Consider the following 26,395-nt stretch of genomic DNA (forward strand, 5'->3'; position numbering starts at 1 on the left):
ATCGAGTGATGGCAGCCGGAGAATCACTCGAATATTCTTTAGCTTTCTCTTAAAAATAAAGCCAAACACTGGACTGGGCTCCCGAGAGTGCAGCCGAGCCTACCGGCCACCCTATCAAACACGCCCTAACTGTCCACATACGCCGACTTCCAGAGAGCTCTGCCTAGGGCTGGAAACGAGCCGAGCCGAGCCAGGCTCGGCTCGGCTCGCCGCGGCTCGGTCATCCAGCGAGCCGAGCCTGGCTCGGCTCGGTAATTTCACGAGCCGTTGAAAGAGGCTCGGCTCGTTATCGGCTCGCGAGCCGGCTCGAGAGCCACAGCTAGTTAATGCATATTTGCATCACAGTTCACAGATTCACAGATCACATACAAGAGTGCAACCACATCAAGATTTTAACAGTACCACATAAAGATTTTAACAGTACCATATCAAGATTTTAATAGTACCATAGCCACAACAAGATAAAATAAAGAGAAAACATTTTAAATTACATGACAATTGATAAGTGATCCATAGGTGGCTCAGCTCGCGAGCCGGAGCGAGATGGCTCGGCTCGGCTCGGTATTTTAGCGAGCCGAGAAAAGAGGCTCGGCTCGGCTCGTTCCAGGCTCGCGAGCCGCTCCGAGCCGAGCCAAGCCGCTCCGAGCCCGAGCCGGCTCGCGAGCCGCGAGCTTTTTCCCCAGCCCTCTGCCTCTGCTCTGCTGTATTCGGCCTCCGGGGTCCCCCTTTTTTAACCCCCATCCGACTGGTCGGTCCGATCGCTGACGCGTTCCCCAGTCGAGCCGAAATCAATCCCCAATCCATATCCTCCCCTCCCACCAAACCCTAGCCCCGGCGAGCGATACCGGCGGCGATCCAAGATGCCTGCGACGGCAGGGCGCGTGCGCATGCCCGCGAACAACCGCGTGCACAGCAGCGCGGCGCTGCAGACGCACGGCATCTGGCAGAGCGCCATCGGGTACGACCCCTACGCGCCCGAGAACAACAAGCAGCAGCCGGGCCGCCCCTCGTCCTCCGTCTCCGCCAACGCCGCCGCCGCCGCCGCCAACGATGCCAACGCCGCCGCAGCAGCCGCCGCCTCCGGATCCGGGTCCGGCGACGGCAACGCCTACAGCAGCTTCCAGGGCCTCCTCGCGCTCGCGCGCATCACCGGCTCCAACTCCGACGAGACACGCGGCGCCTGCAAAAAGTGCGGCCGCGTCGGCCACCTCACCTTCCAGTGCCGCAATTTCCTCTCCGTCAAGGACCTCGACCTGGACGACGCTGATGCCCAGGCTGCCGCGCAGGCGGCTGCGCAGGCCAAGTTCGATGAGATCAAGAAGAAGGCTGCAGCCGGCGGGAATGCAGATGAGGTTTCCGATGAGGAGGACGAGGACGAGGACAGCGATTCCTCTGATTCCGACATCGATCCTGAGCTGGAGAAGATAATTGCTGAGCGCGAACGTGCCAGGAATGGGGGACGGAGGTCCAGGGACGAAGAGAAAAAGTCAAGCCACCACCACAGGAGCAGCAGCAGCAAGAGAAGATCAAGGCACAACAGGAGCAGGAAAAGCGATGATAGTGACGATGAAGAGGAGGAAGGCAGAAGAGGCAGGGACAGGAAGAGGGCTAGCAGATCGAAGAAGCATGAAAGATTAGATGAGGATAGCAGTGATGACAGTGAATCTGATAGGAAAAGGCACAGGAAGAGCAGGAAGGACAGGAAGAGGCGCAGGAGCCACCACAGAAGTGACTCATCGGATGACGAGGATATATCTGGAGGTGAAGAAAGGAGGCGCCGGCACCACCAGAAGCGGCGCCATCACCGGCGGGAAGCATCTGACAGTGACAGTGGTGTTAGTGAGTCTGCAGCTGAAAAGAGATCCAGCAGGCGGAGGAGGCATCGCAGGTCAGAAAGCAGTGGGTCGGATGAGGATAAGCGACATGATCAACGGGGAGCAAAGCGTTCTGGGGAGAAGAGCAGGGACCGCAAGAGGAGCTAAAGAGGAGCATTGAATTGGTAATTTGCCCTCAATGATGTTATTGAGTCCCTCTATTTTATCAGCTGGTCCTTCGGTATCTTATTTTATCTGTCTTGTCATAAATGTGATACAATTAACGTGTGATGCTTGTTATGTATAACGCATTGGTGTATCAGTATATGTCTGTATGAAAAATGAAACTACCATTCAAGCATAATTCGGTAATTCTGAAAAATGAAACTACCATGCGAGCGTAATTCGATAATTGACAAGCATTTTTTAAATATTATTATGGGGTTCCCTTCTCCCTCAATGGTACCGGAACAGAGAATTAGCATCAGACCATATTTCATAGAGTGATGGATCCAGGAAGCTGCGAATTTTATCATGTTCAACCTTGTACATATGGGAGTAGGCTTTTTAAGAACCGATGTTATTAAGAGAACATGTTTATTTTTGATGTGGTGGCTTATATTGGTCATAGCATAATGTGCTGTTGATGTTTCATTCTGGGTAGTTTGATTCTGAGAAAATTTATGATGGGACATGCTTCTGAGATATTTATAAGATTTTGTTGAAATTGTCAACATTGGAACTGTTATTTTGTCCTTTAATGAAATTGTTTTGAGGTGAAAATGTGTTTTTAAGCTATGCTCTCAATGAATTTTGGAGTTAATTGTACAACTAGGCTTTTGAGAACTTTGATAATCCATCTAGCATGAGGGCTTGTCGAGTAAATTCCTTACCTGTATGACCTGCTATGCGTTGCTCTAAACGTGTTGGATAATAATGGTATAACAGTAGTAAGAGCTTTGTTGAGATTTTTCCGTTTACAGGACCCCATGCTTTCAAAAGTCAAATGGTGATTGCTATATGGTTGCTATATGTTTGTTGAGTGCTGACTGATAGTAATGTCATTTGTCCGCCTGGGAACTTGAACCATATTAGAACACTTAATACTGCATTCAGCCTTGACGGTAGTGGCGCATGGTGGGATGCCCCAAGATTTTTGCACCAGAGGTAAGAGGTATGCATGGGTCAGCCACCCAGAAAAAAATCCAACTCTGATGGCCTTAGGCTTGAAAGAATTACACCAGTATGGCTGGTTCATATGTTGCAGTGGGAGGACCCACCTGTGCTGCTGCAGTGTGCCTAGCTGCAAGCCTCCTGTACACCTGCTACTACACTTAAACCATAGTATTTGATGTTCTGCTGTTAAATTCCTTTCCTTTGGAGTGGTTTGCTCTTGATCATTCACATAGTATGATTTCATTTCTGTTGATTGTTTTGTCCTATGTGCTAGCATGTTTAAAATATTGTTTCTTGATGTGTGTTTAGTTGCTTGCATGGGGTTTCCTAGACCTGTATTGTATACCCTGGATAAGGGAAGTGAGCTGAGTGATCGTGAAAAGCATGGTGTTTGGTTGGTCTATGCTATGGAAATGTTTACGAGTAGGCACGAAGGAGATGCAATGCATTCACCAGGCTCGCATGGGCAGAGGCGGTTGATACGGGCGGGTGTATCCACCGGGCTAGGATGGGGGCATATCTTTGCATCTGTTGTTGCAGGCAACCAAACGCCCTTCTCTGAGTTTATACGCATCCCGGTTGCATGATGGACTTTATGCCTTATGCAAGGAACCGAACACACCTTTGGCTAACATGCAGTAGTTATTAAATTTTGTGAAGATATTTTTTTGTGTTTGCTCTATGTGCGGTCATTATGCAAACGCACTGTCAAGGCTGCTTTATAATGCCACGAAAAAGCTATAGGTTGCATGGTTCAGGAAATTTGATCTTGCTGACCAGAAATAATTATTTTGCAGTGCAACACATTGTTTGGCAGTGGTTTCTCCCTTTGTTTTTGAGTGAAAGTGTTTTCTCTTTTAAATTACAAGATAAAAATTGTATTTTAGGTCTGAACTATTTTGCGCTGCCTAGGAAAAATGTGCAGCTTGGGTTGCTGGATGCCTGGATTAAATCATCAACATTAGTTATGTTCTGAAGTCACACTTCTTTTAGCTTAAATGATGTGAAGAGGTGAAAAGCTGATTGAATATCAACTTATCTGTAGCTTGGAGGTTACTAGGTGGGCTCTGAAGATTTAGGTGTTATTAAATTGTTTGGTAGCTAGGTTGGATTACATGGCCCATTTGCTTACATGTGATGCCCTTGTTACTCGGTTTATTTTTGTTTGCTGTTGATGCAACATGTTTTCATGTCACTAACTCTGGAATGTACCACACATTCAGGCTCCCAATAGATACTAGTATGTTTTTGTGAAATCTTCTCATCCTCGTCTCTGTCTAGTTAACATGTTTTGTTCCTTAGTCAGAAATTGCTTCATAATCTGCAAGTCTAGCCTCCTGTGAAAACCTTCCTGCTGCCGGCATTGGAGATTTTGCAATATTCATTATCCTTTGGAAAGTCCTGACTTATTGGATTCTTTCTGGTTACTCAAGTATGCAGGTTACTGCCCTAACTATCAGAGTAGTTCATGTGATGGTGCTGGTTTATATAGACTGATAGCTCTCGAAGTTTATTGGGTTCTTTCTGGTTACTCAAGTATGCATGTTACTTCTATAACTATCAGAATAGTTGGTTGTGCTGGTTTATATAGACTGATAGCTCATGAATCTCTCAAGCTTCGTTTGGGAATTGGAATGCTAAACATGAATAACCATGTTGTTGACTGTCGATTCCTCAATCTCATCAACTCATCTAGAGGTGCGGTGGTTCTAGGCGGGAGGGTTGCCCCTGTTTTCCTAAACAGTGAGTGCTGATAACTACATTGGAATTAGCATACTCCCTATCTTGACATGGATGAGCCGCTGTTCATTTGCTTTTATCTGGTATCTGCTCAAGCTATAAATCGCATTGCTGAAGTTACTGTTGAGCAATATGATTTTGAGGCTGATGTGCTTTTTTCGTTTCTTGTCCAAGTACCTCAGGAATAGCCACAAATTGCTTTTGTCCTAGTAACACTTTTTTTTGTTATTACACTGTATTAGGTTGTTTGGGCCGGTTATTAGGGATTTTGCAAACCGTTTCTATCTAGAAACAAGATAATTTCTACCGAATAAAAACTGAATCCAGAAAATCAAATATCAGGAAAAAATCTGCTTCTCATAAGAATAAGGCCACTCACATTGATAGTAGTTTTATAGGGTTTCATGCATATTAAATATGGTGATACATTTCTATACATTTTTACCTCTACTACCGACCGGACCATCCTAATTAATTTGTTTGTATTTTAAGTTACTCCCTCCTTCCCCGTTTATAAGGCATACACGTATATCAAGATTCAAACCTTCTCATCTTTGACCAATAATTTGACTATTAAATTTTTATTTTTATAATGCAAATTTCATATGATTGGATTCATAATCAAATATAGTTTACAATAATTATAAGTTTATAATCAAAAGTGATATAATATATGATAAATAAATGGTCAAAGTGTTGTTTAGAAGACCGTGTCATGTTCCACCATGCCTTATAAATGGGGAAGGAGGGAGTAGTTATTACTCCTGTTTTTATTTAAATGTCGTATTAAGTTTATTCTAAATTAAATTTGGACAAATTTGATCAAATTAATAACATTTACACTACCAAATTGAGATATTGTTGACATATTCTAATCCACACAACATGAGTATCCAACTGCCTCAAGATGATACACTAGAAATTGTACAGAAAGGACCCAGATGCTTGTTTGGTTATGTTGATCGATTACGATTATCCAGCACTAATATGCAATACAGGGAATCCGTGGTGCAAGAATGCATACTAGAACAAAAAAATTGAAAAGTAGGCTTGCTTAGTATGTTTAGAAGCGAACATTATTTCAGGTCATTATATGTTCTATTGAACAATGTGCATATGTAATTCCTTCAAAAACAAAAGAAAAACACAAGTGTAAACAGACTTCTACATCATTTCTGACGTGCTAAAATGGATAGGTTGAACTTCATTCATTTGGACATACATACTCCTCGTTGAAAACAATTTACTTGTGATCTAATTCCCAAAGGGTGGAGCAGTTACATGTCCTAAGGGACATGTCCTTTCACTCACACCCCTTCCACATGTATATGTGCACAATTTACGTTCAAAAAAATGTATATGTGTACAATCTCTTGATATAAATATAAGGATTCATTCATCTCCCATTTTGTATCTCTCATTTACATTTGAGTGCTACTACTCTAAACACGTTATCAACACTTTCTCTCTCCACCGAGTGTGAAGATGATGACAAGAACAGAGGCAATTTTCTGCCAAATCCAACACGTGCACAAAGTGATGATTCTTGGTTCTTAGGGCTAGTCCTGAGATTTTGGGGGCCCGGGGCGAAATAAAAACCGAGGCCCTCTTAGTTATAATAATAATAATGACATAGTTCAGCTAGGCGCTAGGCGGATTCTAGGCGCCGACCCACTGCCTAGCGCCTAGGCGGGATTAATCGCGCCTAGGCGGCGTTAGGCGTTTTTCTAGGCGTTTTAATTTTTATACACCTATATATGTATTACCTTAATAAAAGAAAAAAAAAGAGAACTGTGGACCCAAAGTTAAAGAAAGGCCCATCAGGAAAGCCCAGCAGCCCACTTATCCACCCATCCCACCTTATCCATCCGGCCATCCTCACCACACGATGACTTCTCCCTCTCCCCTGTTTCTTCGACGCCGCCCGTCTGCGCTCCCGCAGATGCAACCGCCGCCTCCTTCTCCTCCGCCGCGCGCCTGCCACCTCCACCTCGTCCTCCTCCGCCGCCGCCGCCGCCCGATGTCAAGCCCGTCTGAAGTTCCTCCCCCACCAGCAACCTCCTCCAGGCGCCGCGGAACCCCTCCACCTCCCCCACCGGCACCGCCGACAAGACGCCGCCGCCGACAAGACGCCGCCGCCTAGGAGCCCGCCTAGCCCCAAATCGACGCGGTGCCCCTCCGATTAGCGCCTAATCGCGCCTAATCGCCGCCTAGGCGCCGCCTAGCTGAACTATGAATAATGACAAAGCTAAATATTACTAACAAATGGTTGCATATAAAAATACCCACACCGAACAATTTATGTATAATTATCTAAAAATAATTCCCACTAATATTTTAGGTGTGAGGTCAACTCATATAGATTTTTTTTGAAGTGCTCGTATTACTCTAGAGAATATATCAATGACTAATTATGTGATTGAATTTATCTTGTTTCATCAACTTACTTTTCATACCGCGAAATGCATATTTTTTTTAGATGACACTGCGGTGCTAAATTCTTTTGAAAGCAATTAGTCATGAGTGTCAGTGTGGGCATTTGGGCAAAATTCCAACAGTCGAGCTATAACAATTACAGAAATAGAATTATCTATTTCAGTGCTTGCTAGTTCCTATGATTGGCTGGAATGGGAAGAATTCACTGCTTGCTCGATCCGCGTACAGGCGACAGATGACATCAGCAATGGATTGTTGCTCCGTCTGCTGTTCGCCTGTTGGCAACCGGAGCCGCGAACTTGCACGTGATGCCTCGCAAAAGCCAACGGCTATGGTCTGGCGCGTGTTAGCCTCCTGCGAGTCCTGCTTAGGGGTGGCAATGAATTATAGCTCTAGCAGTCTCTCAACGATTCAAATTTGGCCCTTGTTAATTTTAGTTTAAAATTGAATAAGATTAGAGTTCGGTTATTTTAGAGTCTGGTTCTTAGATTATTTAATATTTATGTAAAATTTTAAGGCTCTTTACCTACTCCTCCTGTTTGGATGACTCTACTGGAAAAGAGATGAAACCAATATCCTTCATGAGGCCGCATACTTGTAGATGGAAGTGAAAAATTCGCATAAAGAGACTGACGGACGTTTCGCCTTCTATTTGGTTGCTAGAATAAATATACACATTCTTTTAAGAGGAAATGATAGGTAACACCCTGTTGGCGATCAAAATTGGCAGATACCGGTTTGACCGGTGTGTTCAGACGGTCTGACCGGTCGAGGCGTCTGTAGCCGGTCTGGCACGATCAACCGGTCTGACTGGTGGGTCTGACCAGTCTGACCAGTCAAGGCAGAGTCCTAGTACAACTTGTAATTTTCATAGATTAGATTTTGTAATAGGATTTCTTGCGGGACAAGTATACTCCATCCTATAAATATAAAGGGTCACGGCCGATTGAGGATAATACAACCCAATCGAATCTATCAAACACATCTACTTTTTATCGTCTTTACCTTTTATATTTACCCTAGCTTTTCAAATCTCGACATGTTCTTCCTCCGTCTCCATGACGTTTGAAGACGCTCTAGCTGGCCTGCCGAGCCTAGGGTAACCCTACGCGCGCTTGCCCCGACGGGGTCCCTCTCGGGTGAGCGTTCGTCGGATCGTCGTCGTTCTGCACGGCGACCGGTCTGACCGGTCCCCTTGACCGGTCTGACCGCTCCACACAGGAGGCGCTGCAAAAAGCTCCTCCTCGCACCGCGCGATCTAGCGTGTTCGTGTGTTGACTAGAAAAAGGCCTCAACACACCCCAACTTCCAATTACATTAAACTTTGTATCAAGAACATTATTTAAGCATTTAAACATGTTTTCTTGTTGTCTAACTTGGTCTGTTGGTTGGGCCGTGGTCCTAATGATTATACCGGCAGATTCTAACTTTACCAGCAGTCAGACCGGCAACACGGTGATAACATACTTTTCCACCTCCTTAACCCACACTTCCCCCATATGTCAGCCCAAAAGAAAGACGGACATTTTTCCCTAAGGCAGGTGGATCTCCATCGTTCATCATAGATTAAGTTATATACCAATTTCTTATATACGTAGTTTCCTACTCCCAGACCTACGAACAAAACATGGTATAAGTACTCCGCATTACAAAAACGCCAAATGAGGGAGCAAGGCTAAAAATTAATGTACCTTATGTCCATCAGACTCGGCACAGGGTGACAACACAAGTTATATAAAACACGGTACACTGAACTGACGGAAGAAAGCACATATACATAAGGAAGTATCGATACATTTACAATTTGTTGCAAAAAAAGGAAAAGGAAATACAAGGTCTACTCTAATAACCAAGTACATATATATACACACAAGCTGCTCAACTTGACAGGACATACGAACACCATGTAAAGCCAAAAAGGGAGGCGTTCACTACGGGCGACGGGGGCTGGAACCACCAAACATCTGGCTAGGTGCCACAAATTTTGCAGTACGGCCAGAAGCCTGCAATGAACTAACGAGGTCAGGAAAAACAAGCAACATGAAAGGATGCTGAGTGAGCAGAGACAATTCCTTTGGATTACAGCAAGAATTCTCCCATGCACATTGAGCACAGACATAATATACTTTTTTTTTTGGAAAAACACAAACACAATATACTCCCATAGGGTAAATGTATGTAATCCTATAATGGGGTGTTTATAGGATACTGCTAAAAACCAGATCATGAAAATTCATCTGTTTACAAAAATGGTACTGCTTCTTTGTTTATTTATTTATTATTATCCATGCAATTTCTAATGGGACAAGCAATACTGCTATGGCAGTAAAAGCTAAAATAAGTACAATCAAATTTTCAGAGAAAAATACCAGTAGTGTGTGCTTTAGCACAGTTGCTGTGCAGATATTATTCTCACGAGATATCATCAGGCGGACATGTGGAACAGTTTTCCAGCTCTCTCCAAGAGCAGGCTTGACAGCTCCATTGCCAGCAGAAACCATATGATTGGTTACCTGGACATGATGCAAGAGTAAAGCAACGAAAGAATATAACACCTTTATGTTCCATTTTGCAGTGTTTGCCCAAAGTAAATCTTTTATAAAGGCCTGATAAATTGCAATTTCTAAAATCAATTGTTTAAGAAATTTAAATAATTTATGAATGCCTACAGGATGCCAAGCAATAATAAGGTAGTGTTCGGTATTCATTTAGTCACCTAACATGTAAGTGATGATACATCCTAAACAGGTTAAATATTCTCTGCACATGTTGTTGACCTTTTTATTAAAAGAAAATCGATTTATAATGATTCATGAAGACAGAATGACACAAATTTTTACATTGGTCCATCCTTGGAGGAATTGGAGGCTTGGAGCCCTACTAAAATACTACTCCCTCTGTTCCAAATTATAGGTCGTTTTGGCTTTTCTTAGTATTTACTATGTATCTAGGCAAAGCGCACATCCTGATGCATAGCAAATACTATCTATCCAGAAAAGCCCAAATGACCTATAATCTGGAACGGAAGGAGTAGGAGCTTAAAACTAGTTTAGATCAGGGAAAGGAGAGTAGAGAAACAAGAGCATTACTGTTACATCACATAATATTTCGTGCATTGTAAAACGATATAAATGAGATCATATTATTTTTGGACGCATCAAATCTGGGTATTAGCCTATAAGGTAATGTCGAACTGTTTAAGCAATGGCTGGTAGCTACGTACTTTTCAAAACAGACCAAGGCCATCTATTTTTTGTGGTTTCATGCATATCCAGAATGAGAACTCAAGGAAATAAGGTAAACTATTTTCTTGTTAGATCTATGAAATGTTGAGCATTTGATGAAATTTCATGTCAAATCATTTGTTGAAACAAATTCACAGAAGCAGAGAACCTCGTAATAGATTACAGTGGTTGCTCAAAATCAAAAGGGCGAGATGTTCTACCATTCTCTATTTGTGTATTACTTATAAAAACTTAGGTGGTCCTGAAGCCAATGAGCAAAGTCTTTCTTCTCCGATAAAATAGGACTAAATAATCTTTAACATGCAAATTCAGGGCTCGGCTATTCAGCATCATTTTCAAGATATCACGGCAATATTACAGTTTCTGATTTTCTCCAAGCATGCAAGTGGTACTACAGAACAAAAAAATGCATAGTTTGCAGAACCAACTGGATTACAGAGCATACAATTAGCAGTCCATGAACATTTACAAAAAACTAGAGTTGAAAAAAGATTACCAGAACAGACAGGTTATAATCATCTGCCAACTTCTTTAGAATCACTGCCACTGATATCATCATCGACCGCCCTGATAGTTTATGAATACAGGTTCAGAGGAAAGGATTGAAAGCTACATGTCAAGAATTAATAAGGCCTTCCTTTTTTTTCCTCAATCCGGCAGGAGAACTGCCTGTATTATATTAAGAAATAACACCAACCTTATAGGAGGAAATGAAATAAAAGGATCTTAACCAGGGGAAATTCAATTTATGACTAGTTCCATAAAGAAAAGCTGAATGATAAACATTTGTTATTAAGTTTATAACAAGATTTATAGGCCATCTTGTATAAACTGCTGAGTACACCAATTTGATTCAGTTCCTACCTCTAATTTGTCTCAAACCTCTCCGCATTCAAGATTATAGTCCCTACTGTATAGCTGGAGTGCTAAGTGAAGCTTATGCTATACCAAAAAAAGAAAACAAACAAACAAATTATAGACAAAGCTGTGGAAGTACCTTGTGGATACTTGCCTCCAATGATGGGAGCAAGTAAGGATGATATTGAGTCAATGATAAGCAAACAAACTTTGCTACCACCATTGTTCACCTATTAAGCATGTGCCATGTGAGAGGAACTGACATGAAATCTGAAGTCATTTCGAAGACTTTGTTCAACTTGCCTTGTCATTAAGCAGAGAGACTTCAAGTTGATGTAGTACTTCAAACAAAGCAAATATATCAAACACAGATTCACAGATGATGCTTTTCATGACACTCTTGAGCCTTGCATCCTTTGGCTGCAATTCAAAACCTAATAACTATAGATCATAAGCTATATATACAACACATGGTAAAGCTTTTGCTAACTAACTGCAGGAACAACTTTCTACCTATACATCATAAGAATGGAAATAATTATGAAAACCCACTGGGTGACAAAAGGAAAGAGCAGGGAAGAAATATGGTTGGTTAGCTACCTCTTTGACCAATTAGGTCAGCGATTCCATAAATTATAGTAGCAACGCGACTAGGAGAGAAGGAGTTACTAGTATCCAAGTACATAATCAACCCCATCTGCTTGGCTGCAATATTTGATGCAGAATGTAGACAGACCTGCAATTTAACATGGAATGGACAATCTAAGGGGTAACCATAACTCCATAGGTATCTTGAGTGTAGAAATGACAACTTACTTCCTCACCTGTGTTTTACCAGAAGATGACGGTCCAGTAATCTCTGTTAGCTGACCTTGGCGCAGACCACCACCAAGAAGTGTGTCAATGCTAGCAGGGAAGGGCCATATAAATCATTATAGAGCGCAACCACCAAATAAAGCAATGCAACTTTGTTGTTCATCCGATCAATAAATCATCGAGACAGGGATCTAAAATGGTAAGTAAGTGATGAATAGAGGGCATGATTATGTTTAAAATAGGAGTACTCTTCAAGTCCAGTAGGGAGGAAATGCTTTTTTTCAGTGACGTCCTTGAGCAATTCCATCCCATTCCAAAATCGCCCACACCAATCTTCGGTGGAAGGCTGATCTTGATTCATCACCTCACTATCCTGTATACCATCATATCATCCTCTGAGATGTCTATCCAGGACAAATGCCATGAATATAATAGGATCAAATAGAGGCACATCAGGACATGGTGATTCTGTGGTACGAAGGTCCCTCACTACCCTAATCTTTTTGCAAAACTCTCACTACCCTAATGACTTATGTGCCCTCGCCTCTGTCGGTTGGCAGTTGCTGCCTTTCATTCTTACTTACGACCTGGCTATGCGATTCGAGATGAATGGTCCGTTACTGTGTCTGCTAATATTCAGGAGAACAGCATCATCAACATGTAAATGCAACCATCGATTCTTCTCCCCCAAACCTTAAGGTGAATCAGTACCCCCCAACGTAAAAGGAATTGGCCGACCCAATCCTCTGCTGAATAACTTCTACGAAATATAGCCACAGGTGCGCGCAATGTCATGTCTAGCGTGCGACGTCATGCGCAGCGCGTAGAATCAGCCGGACCCGGAGTAGAAGAATGCGGACCTCGTGATCTTGTGGTGCGTTGCGGCGCTTGAGGCCGCAGCCGGATGTGGTGGCTCCTCCTCCGCTTCTGCCACGAGTCGCCGACATCGCCGCCGCCCGCCGGGCAGTTGCTGCCTTGCCGCTCGCCGGTGTCGACCGCAGCGGATCGGTCGCAGTTAGGTTTGTGCTAGCGTGGGCCACGCTTTCATTATTCGATATGGGCCTCTTTTGGTCGTCCAGCCCAGTCCAAAGTTAAGACTCGACTTGCTCGACGGCCTGCAAGCTCCACAGACCCGGAGGGGGGAAAACCCGGAGGCCATCGAGCGCAGCCGGAGAAGAGGAGGATTCCTGCCACGGGCGGCGGCGGCGACGACGTAGGGAGCGTCGGAGCGAGGAGCCCCTTGGGCGGGGGCCACTGGGGCGTCTGGAAGAGGAGTTAAGGAGGATCCAGCTGGGGCACCGCGTGCCCGGTCTCTGGGCTCCAGCTCGAGGTGAGGAACGTCACCATCTTCCCCGTGCTCGTTTAGAGCTCTGTACCACCATACCCTTGCCCACTGCGTAGAAGCTAGCTAGGGTTAGGGTTGTGTGTATGCCGAGAAAGTTAATTCACTGCCTGGAACCTCAAGTCTGACTCCAGTAGGTCAATAAGATTACTTCAATGCCTGCATTTTGGGGGCCAAGTCTTCTTCTTGTGGGCCTATGTTTTATTGTTTTGTTGGATTTACGACTTGCTGTAGTTTCTTCAAAGAGCACAGCTGGGAAAAAATGTCCTGATTTTTTTATGCCGCTTGCTGTTCACTTTTTGGAACAATGGAAGAAATTATATGCACGTTTTCTTTACTAGAATCAAATTCATTTCCTAGGATCCAAACAGGGCATATTCGATAATGATCACCCAGTTGTTCATTCTCTGCAATTGCTAAGCTCATTCAATTCTTACATGATTCAAACTTTGCTAACTTCAATGTATTTTCATTTGTTTCTAACAGGGGATGTTGAACTGCTTGTGAGAAATATATTGTTAGTGCTTTTACATGCAATTCTGAACTTCAAGGTGTCCTTCATTCAGTGCATGACTTCACATGCCCATAGAAATACGTTATTGTGCGCTCCATCTGGAATTTGTTTAAGCCTAAAAGGAACTAGGAATTTCAATCTGCATAGTATGAAATGTGATGTTTGAATGTGATGATACTTGATGGAAACACAACATTCATATCCATTGTTTATGTGCAGGCAGCTTGAAAGGCAACTTGAGTTGTATCCTGCAATGGCAACTCCCAACAGAGATAGCAACATGCAGCAGCTAGTCCCTATAGCACCACCAGGAAAGGCTTCTGGCAGTGACACTGGGAAGGAGCTGGTTGTGGTTGATCCTGCAGGAAAGGGCTCAGGAGGAGTAAAACTGCGAGAGGATGAGGAGGACTTGGAGGTGAAGCTTAGGCGCATCATGGAGAATGTCCCTGTTCGTGTCAGTAACACATCAGGGTCATCTGCTGGATCTGGCTCTGGTGATTTCCACCAGGTACTCTCCCTTCCTTCCTTCCTTCCTTTGTTTGTGCATGAGTCAGTGTGGACATCTTGTTAAAATTTATGTTTGATTGATGTAAATTTTGCTTGGTTCTTGTGAACTTTTGGGTTACAGTAATCACCTCATGCTCTATTGTAACCTCAATAAGATTTATTTGTCAATTACCATGTGAAAAGATTGATTATATTGTTCAAAAAAATTCTGGTATTTTATTTTTTTTCCTGAAAATTACCTTATTAAACTAATTAATCTTTTTGTCGTGGAATTCAGCTGTGTTAAATTTTGGCAAACACTTTAGCATTAAAGACTTACAGTAGCTAGCTTATACTGCTGGGAAGCTATAAAGTACTGATGTTTTACATGGCTATACTCAATATAACAAGACTTATTTTGGTTTCCCTGATACTAAATAATGTAGATGGTCTAGTTATATGGGTTATATCTGTAAATCTTATTATGAAAAAAAAGAGAGAATGACTTCTGTTGACCCTTTGTAACTCATATAGTCATACTATGTTTAACTGCAATTTTGAGTGAAAATAATCTATCGGAATGGAAACCTTGTTGTTGACACAACTAGGTGTTGGTGTTAAAGTAGCACAAATTATATGTTTGATATGTACCTTCAAAAAGAAATGATGTCATAATTCTTGAATCACAGTTGATGTTTTTTTGCTTACATTACCAAAATCTACTTAAGAAACAATATCTAAGCTAATATCATAAGCTAAATGATCCATGTATGTGTTGATTCTCTGTTCACATGATTGGCATAGATGGCTGGACTACTAAAGCATATCCATTGAATACAAACCTGCTATGCATGCGTTTCTGATCGAGCATGTTTTGGCAGCTTCATTCAACATGAAACCTTAGCATGTTCCCATATGAATAAACTCATTGATTGGTAGCTACAAGTATTTTGGATAGGTATTTGGGACTGGATGAATAGTCTGGCGGCATCATTTGATGTTCTACCTTGTAATAAAATTCTTACTTTGATTCGGAATAACAAGTGTTGCTTCGTTATCAAATACGTACATATATAGATCTTTTTACCATTAAAGGACAGTTTTATGAAACAAAGTTTTTTTTACTCTTTCATTCAAATCAATTCCAACGATTATAGTACACCTTTGTAATACTTTCTCTTATCTAAAGTTTAAGTCGTTTAAGGCATGAACACTTCTACAAGGTGACACTTGGACTAGCAATTCCTAAAAAATATGCTTTATCAAACAAAAAGAATCCATATGATAAATACTTTCAAGATTGATATGGTAACATCAATCTTATGTTACCAATCTATGTGAGGTTTTATATATTAATGGTCAAAGATGAAAGGGCTTGACCAGTAAGAATCTAAAAAATGACTTGCATTTCTATCCGAGGGAGTATGTGCAAAGAATAGTATTTTAGCAGAGATATCTTGTAAATAGTAAGTTCGGAAAATGGGATGAGTCATTCTTTTCCTGTTTAGATCTATTCACTCTGGCATTTTCTGCTTTAGAACTGAATTGCTGTTTGAACTCTCATCCTGGAGTACACTTTTATTTGAGGTTTAACTTCAGTCGGGACTTTCCTATTAGATGTTGAATGATGTATGATATATGCATGTTGTGTGCTTGGAATCATAGTGGCTGATCATGGGAATATGAGGACAAGGCCAAAGGCACCTACACTTGGTGGTGGAATGGTAGATGATGGAATTTGTGTTTCTTGATGCTAATGACTAATGAGTGATGACTGCGTAGCGTAGGCAAGTAACTAAAATCAAATGGAATGAGCTGATGAAATAAGATTATGAAGCCAGTAACTATATCTTAATTGACTTGGGGTATGTCCAGTTGTGTTCTATATCTTAATTGACTTGGGGTATGTCCAGAAGTGTTATCAACTTATCTTGAAGGTTTCCTAGACTCCACATAAACTTACGAACTACTTAAGAGTTAAGAACTAATCCCTCCCATAGGCTGTATCTTAACCTTTTCTTTATTTAGTTCAACAAGATCTTTTAGCTGTCACTTCAGTCATCCGTAGCTGACACCAGAAATTGCCAAGATACAGTCTCTTGGTTTAGAGACAACCCATATTCTCTCTTGTTGACCTCTCTCTGATTATGCTGATATGGCAAAGCTAAGAGATGGCTTGTGCATGCTCTTCCCTTAAGTGAGACGAGTTATATTGTCGCAACCTGCACTCTGCAAACAGGCAGCACGCTGCTTCCGCACATGAAAGCATAGGAGTTAGCTGCTCATTAACTGATATATGCAATTCTTAGTACGGTGAAAATTGTGGTTGCTGCTCTACTAAAATGGCTGTATTTTTGTTTTTTTGTAATCAACATTAGTATATGGAATGGCGTGTAGTATATCTTATTGATAATCTTCTTCAGCTGGTGATCATGGTTAATTTTAATTTTGTTTGAAGTGTCACCTGTGTCAATTAGTTTTAAGGATTCAAAGTGACATACTGTGTGCTCTAAAAGAAATGGTGCCACGGCAACACCCTTGTTAATTTAGCAGTCATAAATAAGAATGTTTTGGCTTAAAATCTGTGTCATAGCTTGCGACCTTCACCTTGAAATAGTTTATAGTGCTGGATTTTGTGAGACAGTGTATTACAGAGTAACTCACAACAATTGAAGGCATTTTTTGTTGGATGTCAGCATCTCGTTTCTTCTTTCACTTAACAATTTTCTGAAAATCATTAGTTATTTAGTTCTTTATCTGGTTCACTTGATCCCAGGATTCCCGGAAAGGGGTAAGTCTCTCTCGCTTCAGGGGATATTGGGGGTGTTTCCCATCCCTAAGGCTTATGTTATCTATCAGGACATGTCAGATGGACATGGGATTGGCAAATCTTGAAACTTGTGGTCGTATCATGCCCTTACGATTCCTTTGATTTCATGTATTCTCAGCCACCTTGTTTATCGAATTTCGTAGTATGATTTTTGATTCATATTCCTGTTTAGAAATCATGCAATCAGTGATTTGAGGCTTGAGAATTAGTATGTAAATGATCTGATCTTTTAACTGTAAATCATGCTTCCTTTTACAGTATCGGCAAATGAGAAGGAGAGAGCAGGATCGGCTTGCACGAATGGATGCTGACTACCAAAAGAGGAAAGAGTTAGCTGAGTTTGAACTGCGGAGGGAGGAGAGGCTTAAGGCAGCCGAGGAGCGGACGGCCAACAAGCGCCTGAAACGCCAAAAGAAGAAGCAGCGGAAGAAAGAGAAGCGAACTAAAACCGGTAATGGTGGTGAAGAACCTAACAGAGTGGAATCATCTGATGACGATGAAGGTTCAGATGATGATGGCGAGTCCAAGCAATGACACGGCAGTTGCATTTGAAGATGCTTTTTAGACTGTCATCATAAATTTGATGGAGGGCTACTTGCTTCTTGAAGAAGGAAGCCTGTGTGTTCCTCCCTGGTTAATCGTGGGCAATGAACTAACATCTGGTTTGCCTGCTGTAATAGGCTGAGTCAAGAGGATCTTTATAACATTCAGACTGAGATGGAGAGCACTGCCTGTTAGTATTCCTCATTCGGGGAACTGCCTTGCATTAGTACCTTTTGATCAGCTATTATTAGTCGGAGATGGAAAGCACTAGATAGTTTCTTGCCTGTTGTAATAGGTTGAGTCAAGAGAGCTGAGATGAAGAGCACTGCTGTTAGTATTCCTCATTCGGGGAACTGCCTTGCATCAGTACCTTTTGATCACCTATTGACATTTTAATCAGAGATGGAAAGCACTAGATAGTTTCCAGTTAGTGTTCCTCGTCCACAGTTGCCTTGCATCAGTTCCTTTCATCATCCCCATGTATGCTTGTGGCATGTTATTTGTATCACTGTCAGTTCTTCGTGTATTTCTCAAAATCTTGTAAAATGTGTGTTCTTTTTTCCTGGAATGTAGTTCGATCTGCTGAAGTGTTGTTCCTGTTGGATGTCAAGTTTGTGTCGTTTTTTTTTTGTGCTGTTGAAATCGTTCTAGCTGAGACGCTGTCTTATTCCGACTGATTGGAAAACATCAGGCGGTGGAAGTCTAGCCAGCAGATGCACTTTCTGCTGCATGAGTCAGATTTTCTGGACTGTTGTATGACTCACTTCCGAATAGCCATTACTAACGATCGGGGCAAAGGAACCTGCCAGCTGTGATACTTCGGTTGAATACTTCCTCAAAAGGTATAGGATACTCTAAAGTCACCAAGGGCCTTCCAGATGAAGTTGTGGTCACTCAGATCTACAAAGATGAGGAAGTAAGAAGGCATGTTGTTTACCTGAATGAATAGAATTGTACTTTTAGGGAATGGCAGGTTACAGAACAAACTGAACAAACTTTGCATCCACTAAATTATCTACATATTGCCTTTTCCACCTATACTACCGGCACCTCCGTGACACCTATTCAAGCAACCACAAGTCAGCCGAGCATTCAAACCCTAGCACCAAATGAATCCAAATACCTAGGTAAAAACACAAATCAAAGTAAAAATACACTCATCCATGGATTATCCCTTGGGCTGATGAACACCTGCCCATAGCTCTCATTCTCCTTTGAACGATGCTCCATCACCCTAGCCATCTTGCACAGTGGGCACTGGATCAAGGGTAAGCCGTCTCCATTCCGACAGCAACAGACATCCACCTTGGTCGTCTACTTCTGCAGGATGAAGAGGACTCTCCCTCTTGCGACATTCCTGGGCAGTGGCCGGCTGGCGTTGAGCAAAGGGATGATGAGTGCGTCTATTCATAGCACGTGTGACTAGACGCTGTACTATCATACAAGTCCGTCAAAAATAAAAAATATTCTAAAGATATAAATTGTTACAGAACAAAATAAAATATTCCAAAATAAGATAAAAATATTCCAGAGATAGAATTTGTTTTGGAATAAATAAAAATATTTTAGAAAAAAATATAATCTAAATATAATCAAGTGTGGTCTAATTTTGAAGATCTCGTCATCATACAGACAACGATGCAGTCAAATTTTAATTTGAACAATTAGTTTTTGAGATAGAGCAATTTTTATTTGCATGTATAATTGCACGCAAATTAAGACATGCGGGCTGAGGTGGACAAGCGGTAATCTCCTCTGCTTGCGACACGTCCGCACTAGCTCACGCGCGTGATGAATATAAAGGTGGAGATGATAGAACTCAGGGGCGTCGGCCGTCGATGGGCAGTAAAAGGGTAAGGCAGGGGCACATAAGTCTTTTCGTGTGCCCTCTTAATGTTGGCAGAGTGACTTGGCGTGCCACATTCTAAAAGGGACCAGACTAATGTACGGCCGGCCGTAAGTTAAGCCTGCTGTACGGCCGCTCTTTTTATGGAAAATCACTGATTACAATTTCCTATTTTTGCAATCTTTTCACTTCGAAAAAATATCGTAGTTTCAATACCGAGTGTCCAAATCAAAATCCGATTACACAGTTGCGCTCATTTCAACAAGAGCTTCGAAACAAGATCCCACACCACTATGTTTCGAAAATATATTTTTCATCTGAGAAAATGCTTTTTAATGTATTCTACTTTGCTTATGAATTTTGGAAAAGTTGCCCGTCGTTTTACAAAATATTGCTTGACTCGTCTCCGTCTAGTTAAGTGGATATTGATGTTGATGTTTAGAAGATAATTGGATGGTGTGATTAGAGGATGATGGCAAACAATTGTGTTGGGGTAGGTGGATGTGTTATTGCATGATTAGTGATAGGTAACTTTAGCAAGTCAATTGAGCAATTTTACTAATTTGTTTTGGCATTTTTCTAATCTATATAAGCAATTTATGTGTATTTAAAAAATATTGTTGAAATATATGCAAGTAACGTCTTGTTTTGAAGGTCTTTTTAAAGGAAATACAGCTGCGCAATTAAAATTTGAATTTGACGGATGTTTTGAAAACTACAGCTTTTTTAAGAGAGAGCAATAGAAACAAAAATACTTCTCCGTGAACCGCTCCCTATAAATGCATGCGGCCGTGCAATCAAGTTAAAATACAGCCGGCCGGTAAGAAGTCTTTACCTTCTAAAAGTTGGCAAATAATTGTTGAGACAACGCAAATCTGACCAATTAATTCGGTCAAGCTCAAGGACGAGCACAAAATTAGTCTATGCCTCCATTCCTATAGTTTTCAAGCTGAACGATACATTCACAAGCATAACCACAGAATTGCCACACTCAAGGTCATGGCCGATCGATTTGGTTAGGCACAGGAATTCGGCAATCCTCTCCATTCCTACCCTTTGCATAGAAGACCGACTGGTCTAACTTCAACCACACTCACTGAATGGATCGAATAATGTTGGTCAATATAGAGAGTGCAAACTTGACCAATCCAAACACTTTATGATGGAGGTGTACCTAGGTACTTCCCCGAAGAGTAGAGTCCCTGTCTTCGGGTGATGGATGGGTCCTCTGCGGATCAGGATGAAGACTGAAACTGGGCACCCCGATTGTTAGGGATCTTAACTGACCTGTTTTCTTGCAAACAACCCGAGGAGATCTAAGTCCTTACTTGTAACTCACGGCTCCTGGGTTATATAAAGGGGTCATGAGGGTACCCATCGGATTCACACCTTTTTCTCCACCAGAATCTCTAATACAATACCATACACATGAGTACGTGACGTAGGGTATTACGCTCCCGAGCGGCTCGAACCTGTCAAACCCTTGTGTCACCACGTAACCATCAAGCTCTTATCTCTGGAATCCTCCACCTAAAATCTACCGCTGGGTATATCCCTGGTGGATTTGCCGGATTAGCAATCTGACACTTTAAGTTTCTACCCTTCTCAAAATTTCCTCTAGGCTTCAACTGAGCTAGCTATCTAGTGCTATAATTTCACAAGTGTCACCATACCTATACTCAAGGCCAGTCTACGAGCTACTACTCTTCGCCCCCCATTAATAACACAGTCAATGAAAAATAAAGATTGAAGTAGTACTTCAAGTGTCTCTTAGAGCCAAATGACACTTGGAACTTGTTAGTCCTTGGTAACAAATACAATGAGAATATAAAAATGGGGACCAAGAATACCATCAAACTCCATCATTGCATTAACTTTAAATTGACCCTTTCCTCCTCAAATCGAGCATGAAGATTAATATTGGGTTGCTTGGTATGATTTCATCGGAGAGGATAGTAACACAAACTTCCTAGAGCTACACTATATAAGTTGGGAGCTCAACCGGCACGTCTAACCAGTGGCGGAGCTTGTCAAGTTTCATGCCTAGGGCCAACATTTAAAGCATGAACCATCCCTACCAAGCCATCTAACAATATCTAGCAAAAGTAAAATCTAGCATGCATGCATAATTTTGTATGATATTTCAATTTCATGCATAATTCAACAGCAAACTTGATAAAAATATAAAAGTGATAAAAATAACTAACAAATGACGATTTGTTTCTTCCTCACCTCTCATATATATTCATCGACTACAGTATGAGAACCTGAACCTGAACATACAAGTTGGACATTTCAAAATATTTAGAAATGCAGTCTACAAAATATAATTGATTAAGGAACAAAATAATAGGAATGCAACATACCTCTTGCATTAATTCGATCTAGATAATTTGAGGTAATTTTTTACAATCAATTTCCAATGGTTGGGGGTAAAATGGATGGCTCACATCGCTCGATCGGACGGCTGATAAGTGAGGAGGTACCTAGAGGTACCCAAAAGAGAGGTACCTAGTATGCACCTGGTGCATACTAAATGGTGGGCCAGTATGCACCAGGTACCTCCTTTTCTTGTGGGGCCCGCTGTAGGGTCGAGATGGCGGACTAGAGGGGGGTGAATAGTCCTTTTTAAAACTAATTGCGCCGGCTAACCGAAATTTATGCGGAATTGAAACTATTCGCTTAGCCAAGACTTCATCCCTCTAACTATGACTCTAAGGCACCTCCAAAAAGATTCTACACAAAGCAAATGGAGTGCCAAGCTAGCAAGAGCTCTCCTAACAATTCTAATGCCGAGCCACACAAACCTAAGCACTAGTACTTCACAAACAAGGGGAGCTCCTACACAATTCTAATGAGCAAAAGCACAAAGCCAAACCTAAGCTCACTAGATGCTCAAGAACAAGGATACACAATCCAAACCCAAGAGCTCAACTTGCTTAGCTACACAATCTAAGCAAAAGCAACTAATTAAACTACACAAGCTAACTAGTTACACTAGGATCTCTACTTCTAGCTACACAAGCAAGAAGATGATTAGCAAGCTACACAAGCTAACTAATCACTAGAGAGTAACTACACAAGCACAAGATATATATGAATGTAAATACAAGGCTTGTGATTTGGAGAATGCAAACCACCGAGAAGAGTAGACAAAATTGACATGGTGATTCTTATCTCGAGGTTCACTTGGTTGCCACCAAACTAATCCCCGTTGAGACAAGCTCCAAGGTTGCCGCCGATCCTCTTGCTAGTGGTGACTCTCAAGTCACACTCTCCCACGTGGAGTGCTCACACCGAGCTCTAGCACATGATCCAGCCGAACCACTTGTTGCTCTTCACGTCTCGCTCAACTAGAGTTGCTCTTCGCGGCTCCCGCGGGGGTGAGCACAATACCCCCCACAATCTCTTCTCCGGAGCACCGCACAATCTTCTTGCGGGTTTCAACGGAGCCTCTTGCCACCAAGCCGTCTAGGAGGTGGCAACCTCCAAGAGTAACAAGCACACCGGCTTGCAACACGATCACATAGTGCCACTCGATGCAATCTCTCAAAGCAATCGCACTAGAATCGCTCTCTCACTTGATCGGATGATTACTATCAAGTTAGAGTGAGTAGAGGGCTCTCAAGCACTCTCATACATGGACACCAAGTCCCCAAGGTGCTCAGCAACCTCAAATGGCCGGCCACACTCTCTATTTATAGAGGGAGGTCCCAAACTAGCCGTTACACTCAAATCCCGTGAAAAAGAGTTTTCGCGGACTGTCCGCCTCACAGAGACCGAACCGTCCGCCATTCAAAACCAACGGCTAGAACTGCAATGATTATGTGTCAGAGTCGACCGTTAGAGCCCTGGGCGTACTGTCCGCGCCCCTAGGGCGGACAGTCCGCGGTTCAAAACTTCGAACCAACCGATTTGCAAACGTCTCTGACTAAATCTGGAAGTGACCGGCGGTCTGTCCGCTCCCCAGGGGCGGACCGTCCGCAGTTCAAAAACTTAGCACACACAGAAACCGCAGTGTTTCTGTTCCAGAATTTTCAGTAGAAGGCGGACCATCCGCCCCCAAGGGCCGGACCGTCCGCCCCCAAGGGCCGGACCGTCCGCAGTACAATTTGGACACCCAAGACAGAACTACCAAGTTTATGCACCCGTTTCAGCTTTTAAAGGCGGACTGTCCGCCCCCATGGACCGGACGGTCCGCAGTTCATTTTGGACCACCAACAGAGCCAAAAACGGTTCTGTTCGAGCACATCCGAGATAACGGCGGACCGTCCGCAGGTCTATTTCCAGCAGAAATGTAGCTCGGTAAAACGGCCATAACTCTTAACTCCAATGTCCAAACTTGGTGATCTTGGACTCTATGGAAAGCTTATTCAGAGGGCTACACAACCCAACTGAATATTTGATCCAACACATAATGGATCAAAGCAGTATTTCACTCCAAGAGCCAACCTAATCTCCGAAGAACACCGAAAAGCCTTTCTTGCTTCCCCAAGTTGATAAACATCAACTCCGACTCTGTCTCCTTTGCAAATGTGCCAACAACACCACGTGAACAACACCATGTGCATGTGTGTTAGCATTTCACAATCATTTTCAAAGAACTTTCACTTGATCTCACCACGCCACTCGATCCTAGCAACATCGCAATGTTAGATCGCTCAAGTGGCACTAGATGACCTATATGCAAACAAGTTTGCCCCTCTTGATAGTACGGCCATCTATCCTAAATCCGGTCATGCACTTCTGTACACAACCTTTGACCGGTGAAATGAAATGCCCTACAAGTCATACCTTGCCTTGCGCATTCCATTTCATCTTCCCAAATGTTGATGCCACACAAGCACCAAACTCCATCAAGCCTTTTGATCATCATCATGAGTCAACACTTGGCTTGATCTTCTTTGAATGATATGATCCACTCCATATCATCACATGACCTCTTTGGTCCATCGATCTTGACCTTGCTCGCTCTTCACCGTTGCCTCGGTCCATCGGCGCCAAATCTTGCCCAAGCTTCACCGCCTCGCGATCCCTCGCTTCAAAGCCTTGACTTGTCCTTCTCCATTGCAACCGGTCCATCAAGCCAAGCCTTGTCTTGATCTTCTCCACTTTGGTCACATAACTCTATGTCATGTCTCATATGCAATGAGTTCCTCCATCACACTATATGAGCATAGCATCAACCCTTAGCCATTTCTCCTCCATGGCACATGTCGCTTATACTAGTGTCTTTGTGTGGACTAATATCCTGTGTATCTCGACATAAACACTTATTAGTCCACCTAAGTTGTCACTCAATTACCAAAACCAAACAAGGGCCTTTCACCCGCGTGAAAAATAATAAGAGGGGTAATTGCCATTCCGGGATTAATTTTTTGTATCGGTAAAGTAGTCAATCTATATTGACTGGGATAATGTTTTGGTAGTATAGTTTCGATTGAATGTTTGATCTAATATAGTTCGAGCCCACTAAGGTTGATCCCTAGGCCGGCCCTAGGGTTCTGGCTGTTGATCCATAGGTCGGCCCTAGGGTTCGTGGTGGACCTAGGGTTCCTGCCATCGAAGGGGGCGCCTTCCGGTGAGGGAGGTTGCGGCCATGGCATCGTCAAGCTCGTGCTCGTCACGATGGTCCACGTCATCGTCCAGAGGAAGAGGAGGCGGGGGCACGGAGAGGTTCATGGCGCCGGTGCCATACCGTGTAGGTCTGTATGACTACTCCCCGGCGGTGAAGTACCCCTGCAATAGGAAGGCACCGTGCTAGACATCATGGAGCGACGACAACCCCGACCGGAGGTACTACATATGTCCTTCAGGATTGGTAAGCCTTTCCTTTTGTTTTCCCCTTGGTTTTGATCTGCTATGTGATTGATTTTCTGATTTGCTGTGCAATTTGAGCGTAGAAGCCCGGGGATTGCGGCTATTATGTGTGGATTGATCGTCAGGCCACCCAGAATGAGCAGTTTTTGTTGTGTGATCTTTGTGATGCTGTTTGGCGGTTGAGGAAGGAGAAAGCAGAGGAGGAGGAGCAGGTTCAGAGGGTTCAGGAGGAAAATGGAGAGCTTAGGCAGATGATAGTGCAACTAAAAAAGGAGAAGGATGAATTGAAGAACAAGATGGAAGTAAAGGAGCAACTGGAGATCAAGGAGAACAACTACTTTAGTTGGTTTAGTAGGTGCATTGTAGTTTTTGCTTTGTTAGGACCATTGTTTGTTATGATATATTCGACAATGTGACTTGTTCTGTTAGAGCATGGGGTTTTGTGGCTCTTTTGTGTTAGTGCCAGATCTTTTGGTGTAACTGTTGGCTCAACTTGCAGCTATTTCAAAGCAAAAAGAACTAGTTTGCAAATTGCAGTGGAAAACATCAGTTCATAGCATCAAATATGTACAGTAAAAGGTAGATGTCCTCATCATGCATGCAGACTTCTTTCTAGAATTCATGGTGCCATGCTAGATCATGACACATTGCACAGGTGACACTGGTGAGACCAACAGATAGACCCATAGGTCCTTGTTGCTGTGCTTGTTGCTGCATTCCCAGAATTCATGGTTACCTGTGGTAGTGCATCATGATAGCTCTCACCGGTGAGACCGTTTGAGATCACCGGACAAATAATGAGTAATCATCTGTTGAACATGCCCGGTCATCACCGAACGGATTTGTGCATGGTAATAACAGTTGCAACCGCATATCCGCCAAGTCCATGAAATTGTCTGTCCCATATTGGATGGTTTCATCCAATTGCA

General features: G+C 42.7%; 3 protein-coding genes across 5 annotated transcripts; 2 read left to right on the forward strand and 1 right to left on the reverse strand.

Annotated features, from left to right (window-relative positions):
- The first annotated feature begins 741 nt into the window (after positions 1 to 741).
- Positions 742 to 2,226, forward strand: LOC120672160 (CAX-interacting protein 4-like). Its single transcript, XM_039952456.1, has one exon. The coding sequence runs from the start codon at positions 861 to 863 to the stop codon at positions 1,980 to 1,982; it is 1,122 nt and encodes a 373-aa protein (XP_039808390.1). The 5' UTR covers positions 742 to 860; the 3' UTR covers positions 1,983 to 2,226.
- Positions 2,227 to 8,901: 6,675 nt separating this feature from the next.
- On the reverse strand, positions 8,902 to 13,145 carry LOC120672168 (DNA repair protein RAD51 homolog 4-like). 2 transcript variants are annotated; one of them, XM_039952462.1, is made up of 9 exons: positions 12,946 to 13,137; positions 12,334 to 12,458; positions 12,094 to 12,175; positions 11,870 to 12,005; positions 11,573 to 11,703; positions 11,409 to 11,499; positions 10,908 to 10,978; positions 9,536 to 9,679; positions 8,902 to 9,169 (listed from the first exon to the last, which is right to left on the reverse strand). In XM_039952462.1, exons 1-9 carry the CDS (start codon positions 13,030 to 13,032, stop codon positions 9,098 to 9,100), a joined length of 939 nt encoding a protein of 312 aa, XP_039808396.1. In that variant the 5' UTR covers positions 13,033 to 13,137; the 3' UTR covers positions 8,902 to 9,097. The 2 variants fall into 2 exon arrangements, with proteins under 2 accessions (XP_039808396.1, XP_039808406.1); XM_039952472.1 differs by lacking the exon at positions 11,870 to 12,005 and having other exon boundaries at positions 11,573 to 11,689; positions 12,946 to 13,145.
- A 73-nt stretch (positions 13,146 to 13,218) lies between these two features.
- LOC120672175 (PRKR-interacting protein 1-like) lies at positions 13,219 to 18,230 on the forward strand. Of its 2 annotated transcripts, none has more exons than XM_039952475.1 (3): positions 13,219 to 13,415; positions 14,161 to 14,449; positions 17,516 to 18,230. In XM_039952475.1, exons 2-3 carry the CDS (start codon positions 14,195 to 14,197, stop codon positions 17,789 to 17,791), a joined length of 531 nt encoding a protein of 176 aa, XP_039808409.1. In that variant the 5' UTR covers positions 13,219 to 13,415; positions 14,161 to 14,194; the 3' UTR covers positions 17,792 to 18,230. The 2 variants fall into 2 exon arrangements, with proteins under 2 accessions (XP_039808409.1, XP_039808419.1); XM_039952485.1 differs by having other exon boundaries at positions 13,233 to 13,420.
- Positions 18,231 to 26,395: the final 8,165 nt, after the last annotated feature.

This window comes from Panicum virgatum, chromosome 2K, assembly GCF_016808335.1.
Source record: "Panicum virgatum strain AP13 chromosome 2K, P.virgatum_v5, whole genome shotgun sequence".
Classification (NCBI taxonomy): domain Eukaryota; kingdom Viridiplantae; phylum Streptophyta; class Magnoliopsida; order Poales; family Poaceae; genus Panicum; species Panicum virgatum.

Coding starts and splice junctions, on each gene's coding strand:
- LOC120672160 (XM_039952456.1), top strand. CDS start 861: ATGCCTGCGACGGCAGGGCGCGTGCGCATGCCCGCGAACAACCGCGTG.
- LOC120672168 (XM_039952462.1), bottom strand. CDS start 13,032: ATGTCGGCGACTCGTGGCAGAAGCGGAGGAGGAGCCACCACATCCGGC. Junction 11,704..11,869: donor TGACCTAATTGGTCAAAGAG/GTAGCTAACCAA, acceptor TATAGTTATTAG/GTTTTGAATTGCAGCCAAAG. Junction 10,979..11,408: donor TGGAGGCAAGTATCCACAAG/GTACTTCCACAG, acceptor ATAAACTATCAG/GGCGGTCGATGATGATATCA.
- LOC120672175 (XM_039952475.1), top strand. CDS start 14,195: ATGGCAACTCCCAACAGAGATAGCAACATGCAGCAGCTAGTCCCTATA. Junction 14,450..17,515: donor GCTCTGGTGATTTCCACCAG/GTACTCTCCCTT, acceptor TTCCTTTTACAG/TATCGGCAAATGAGAAGGAG.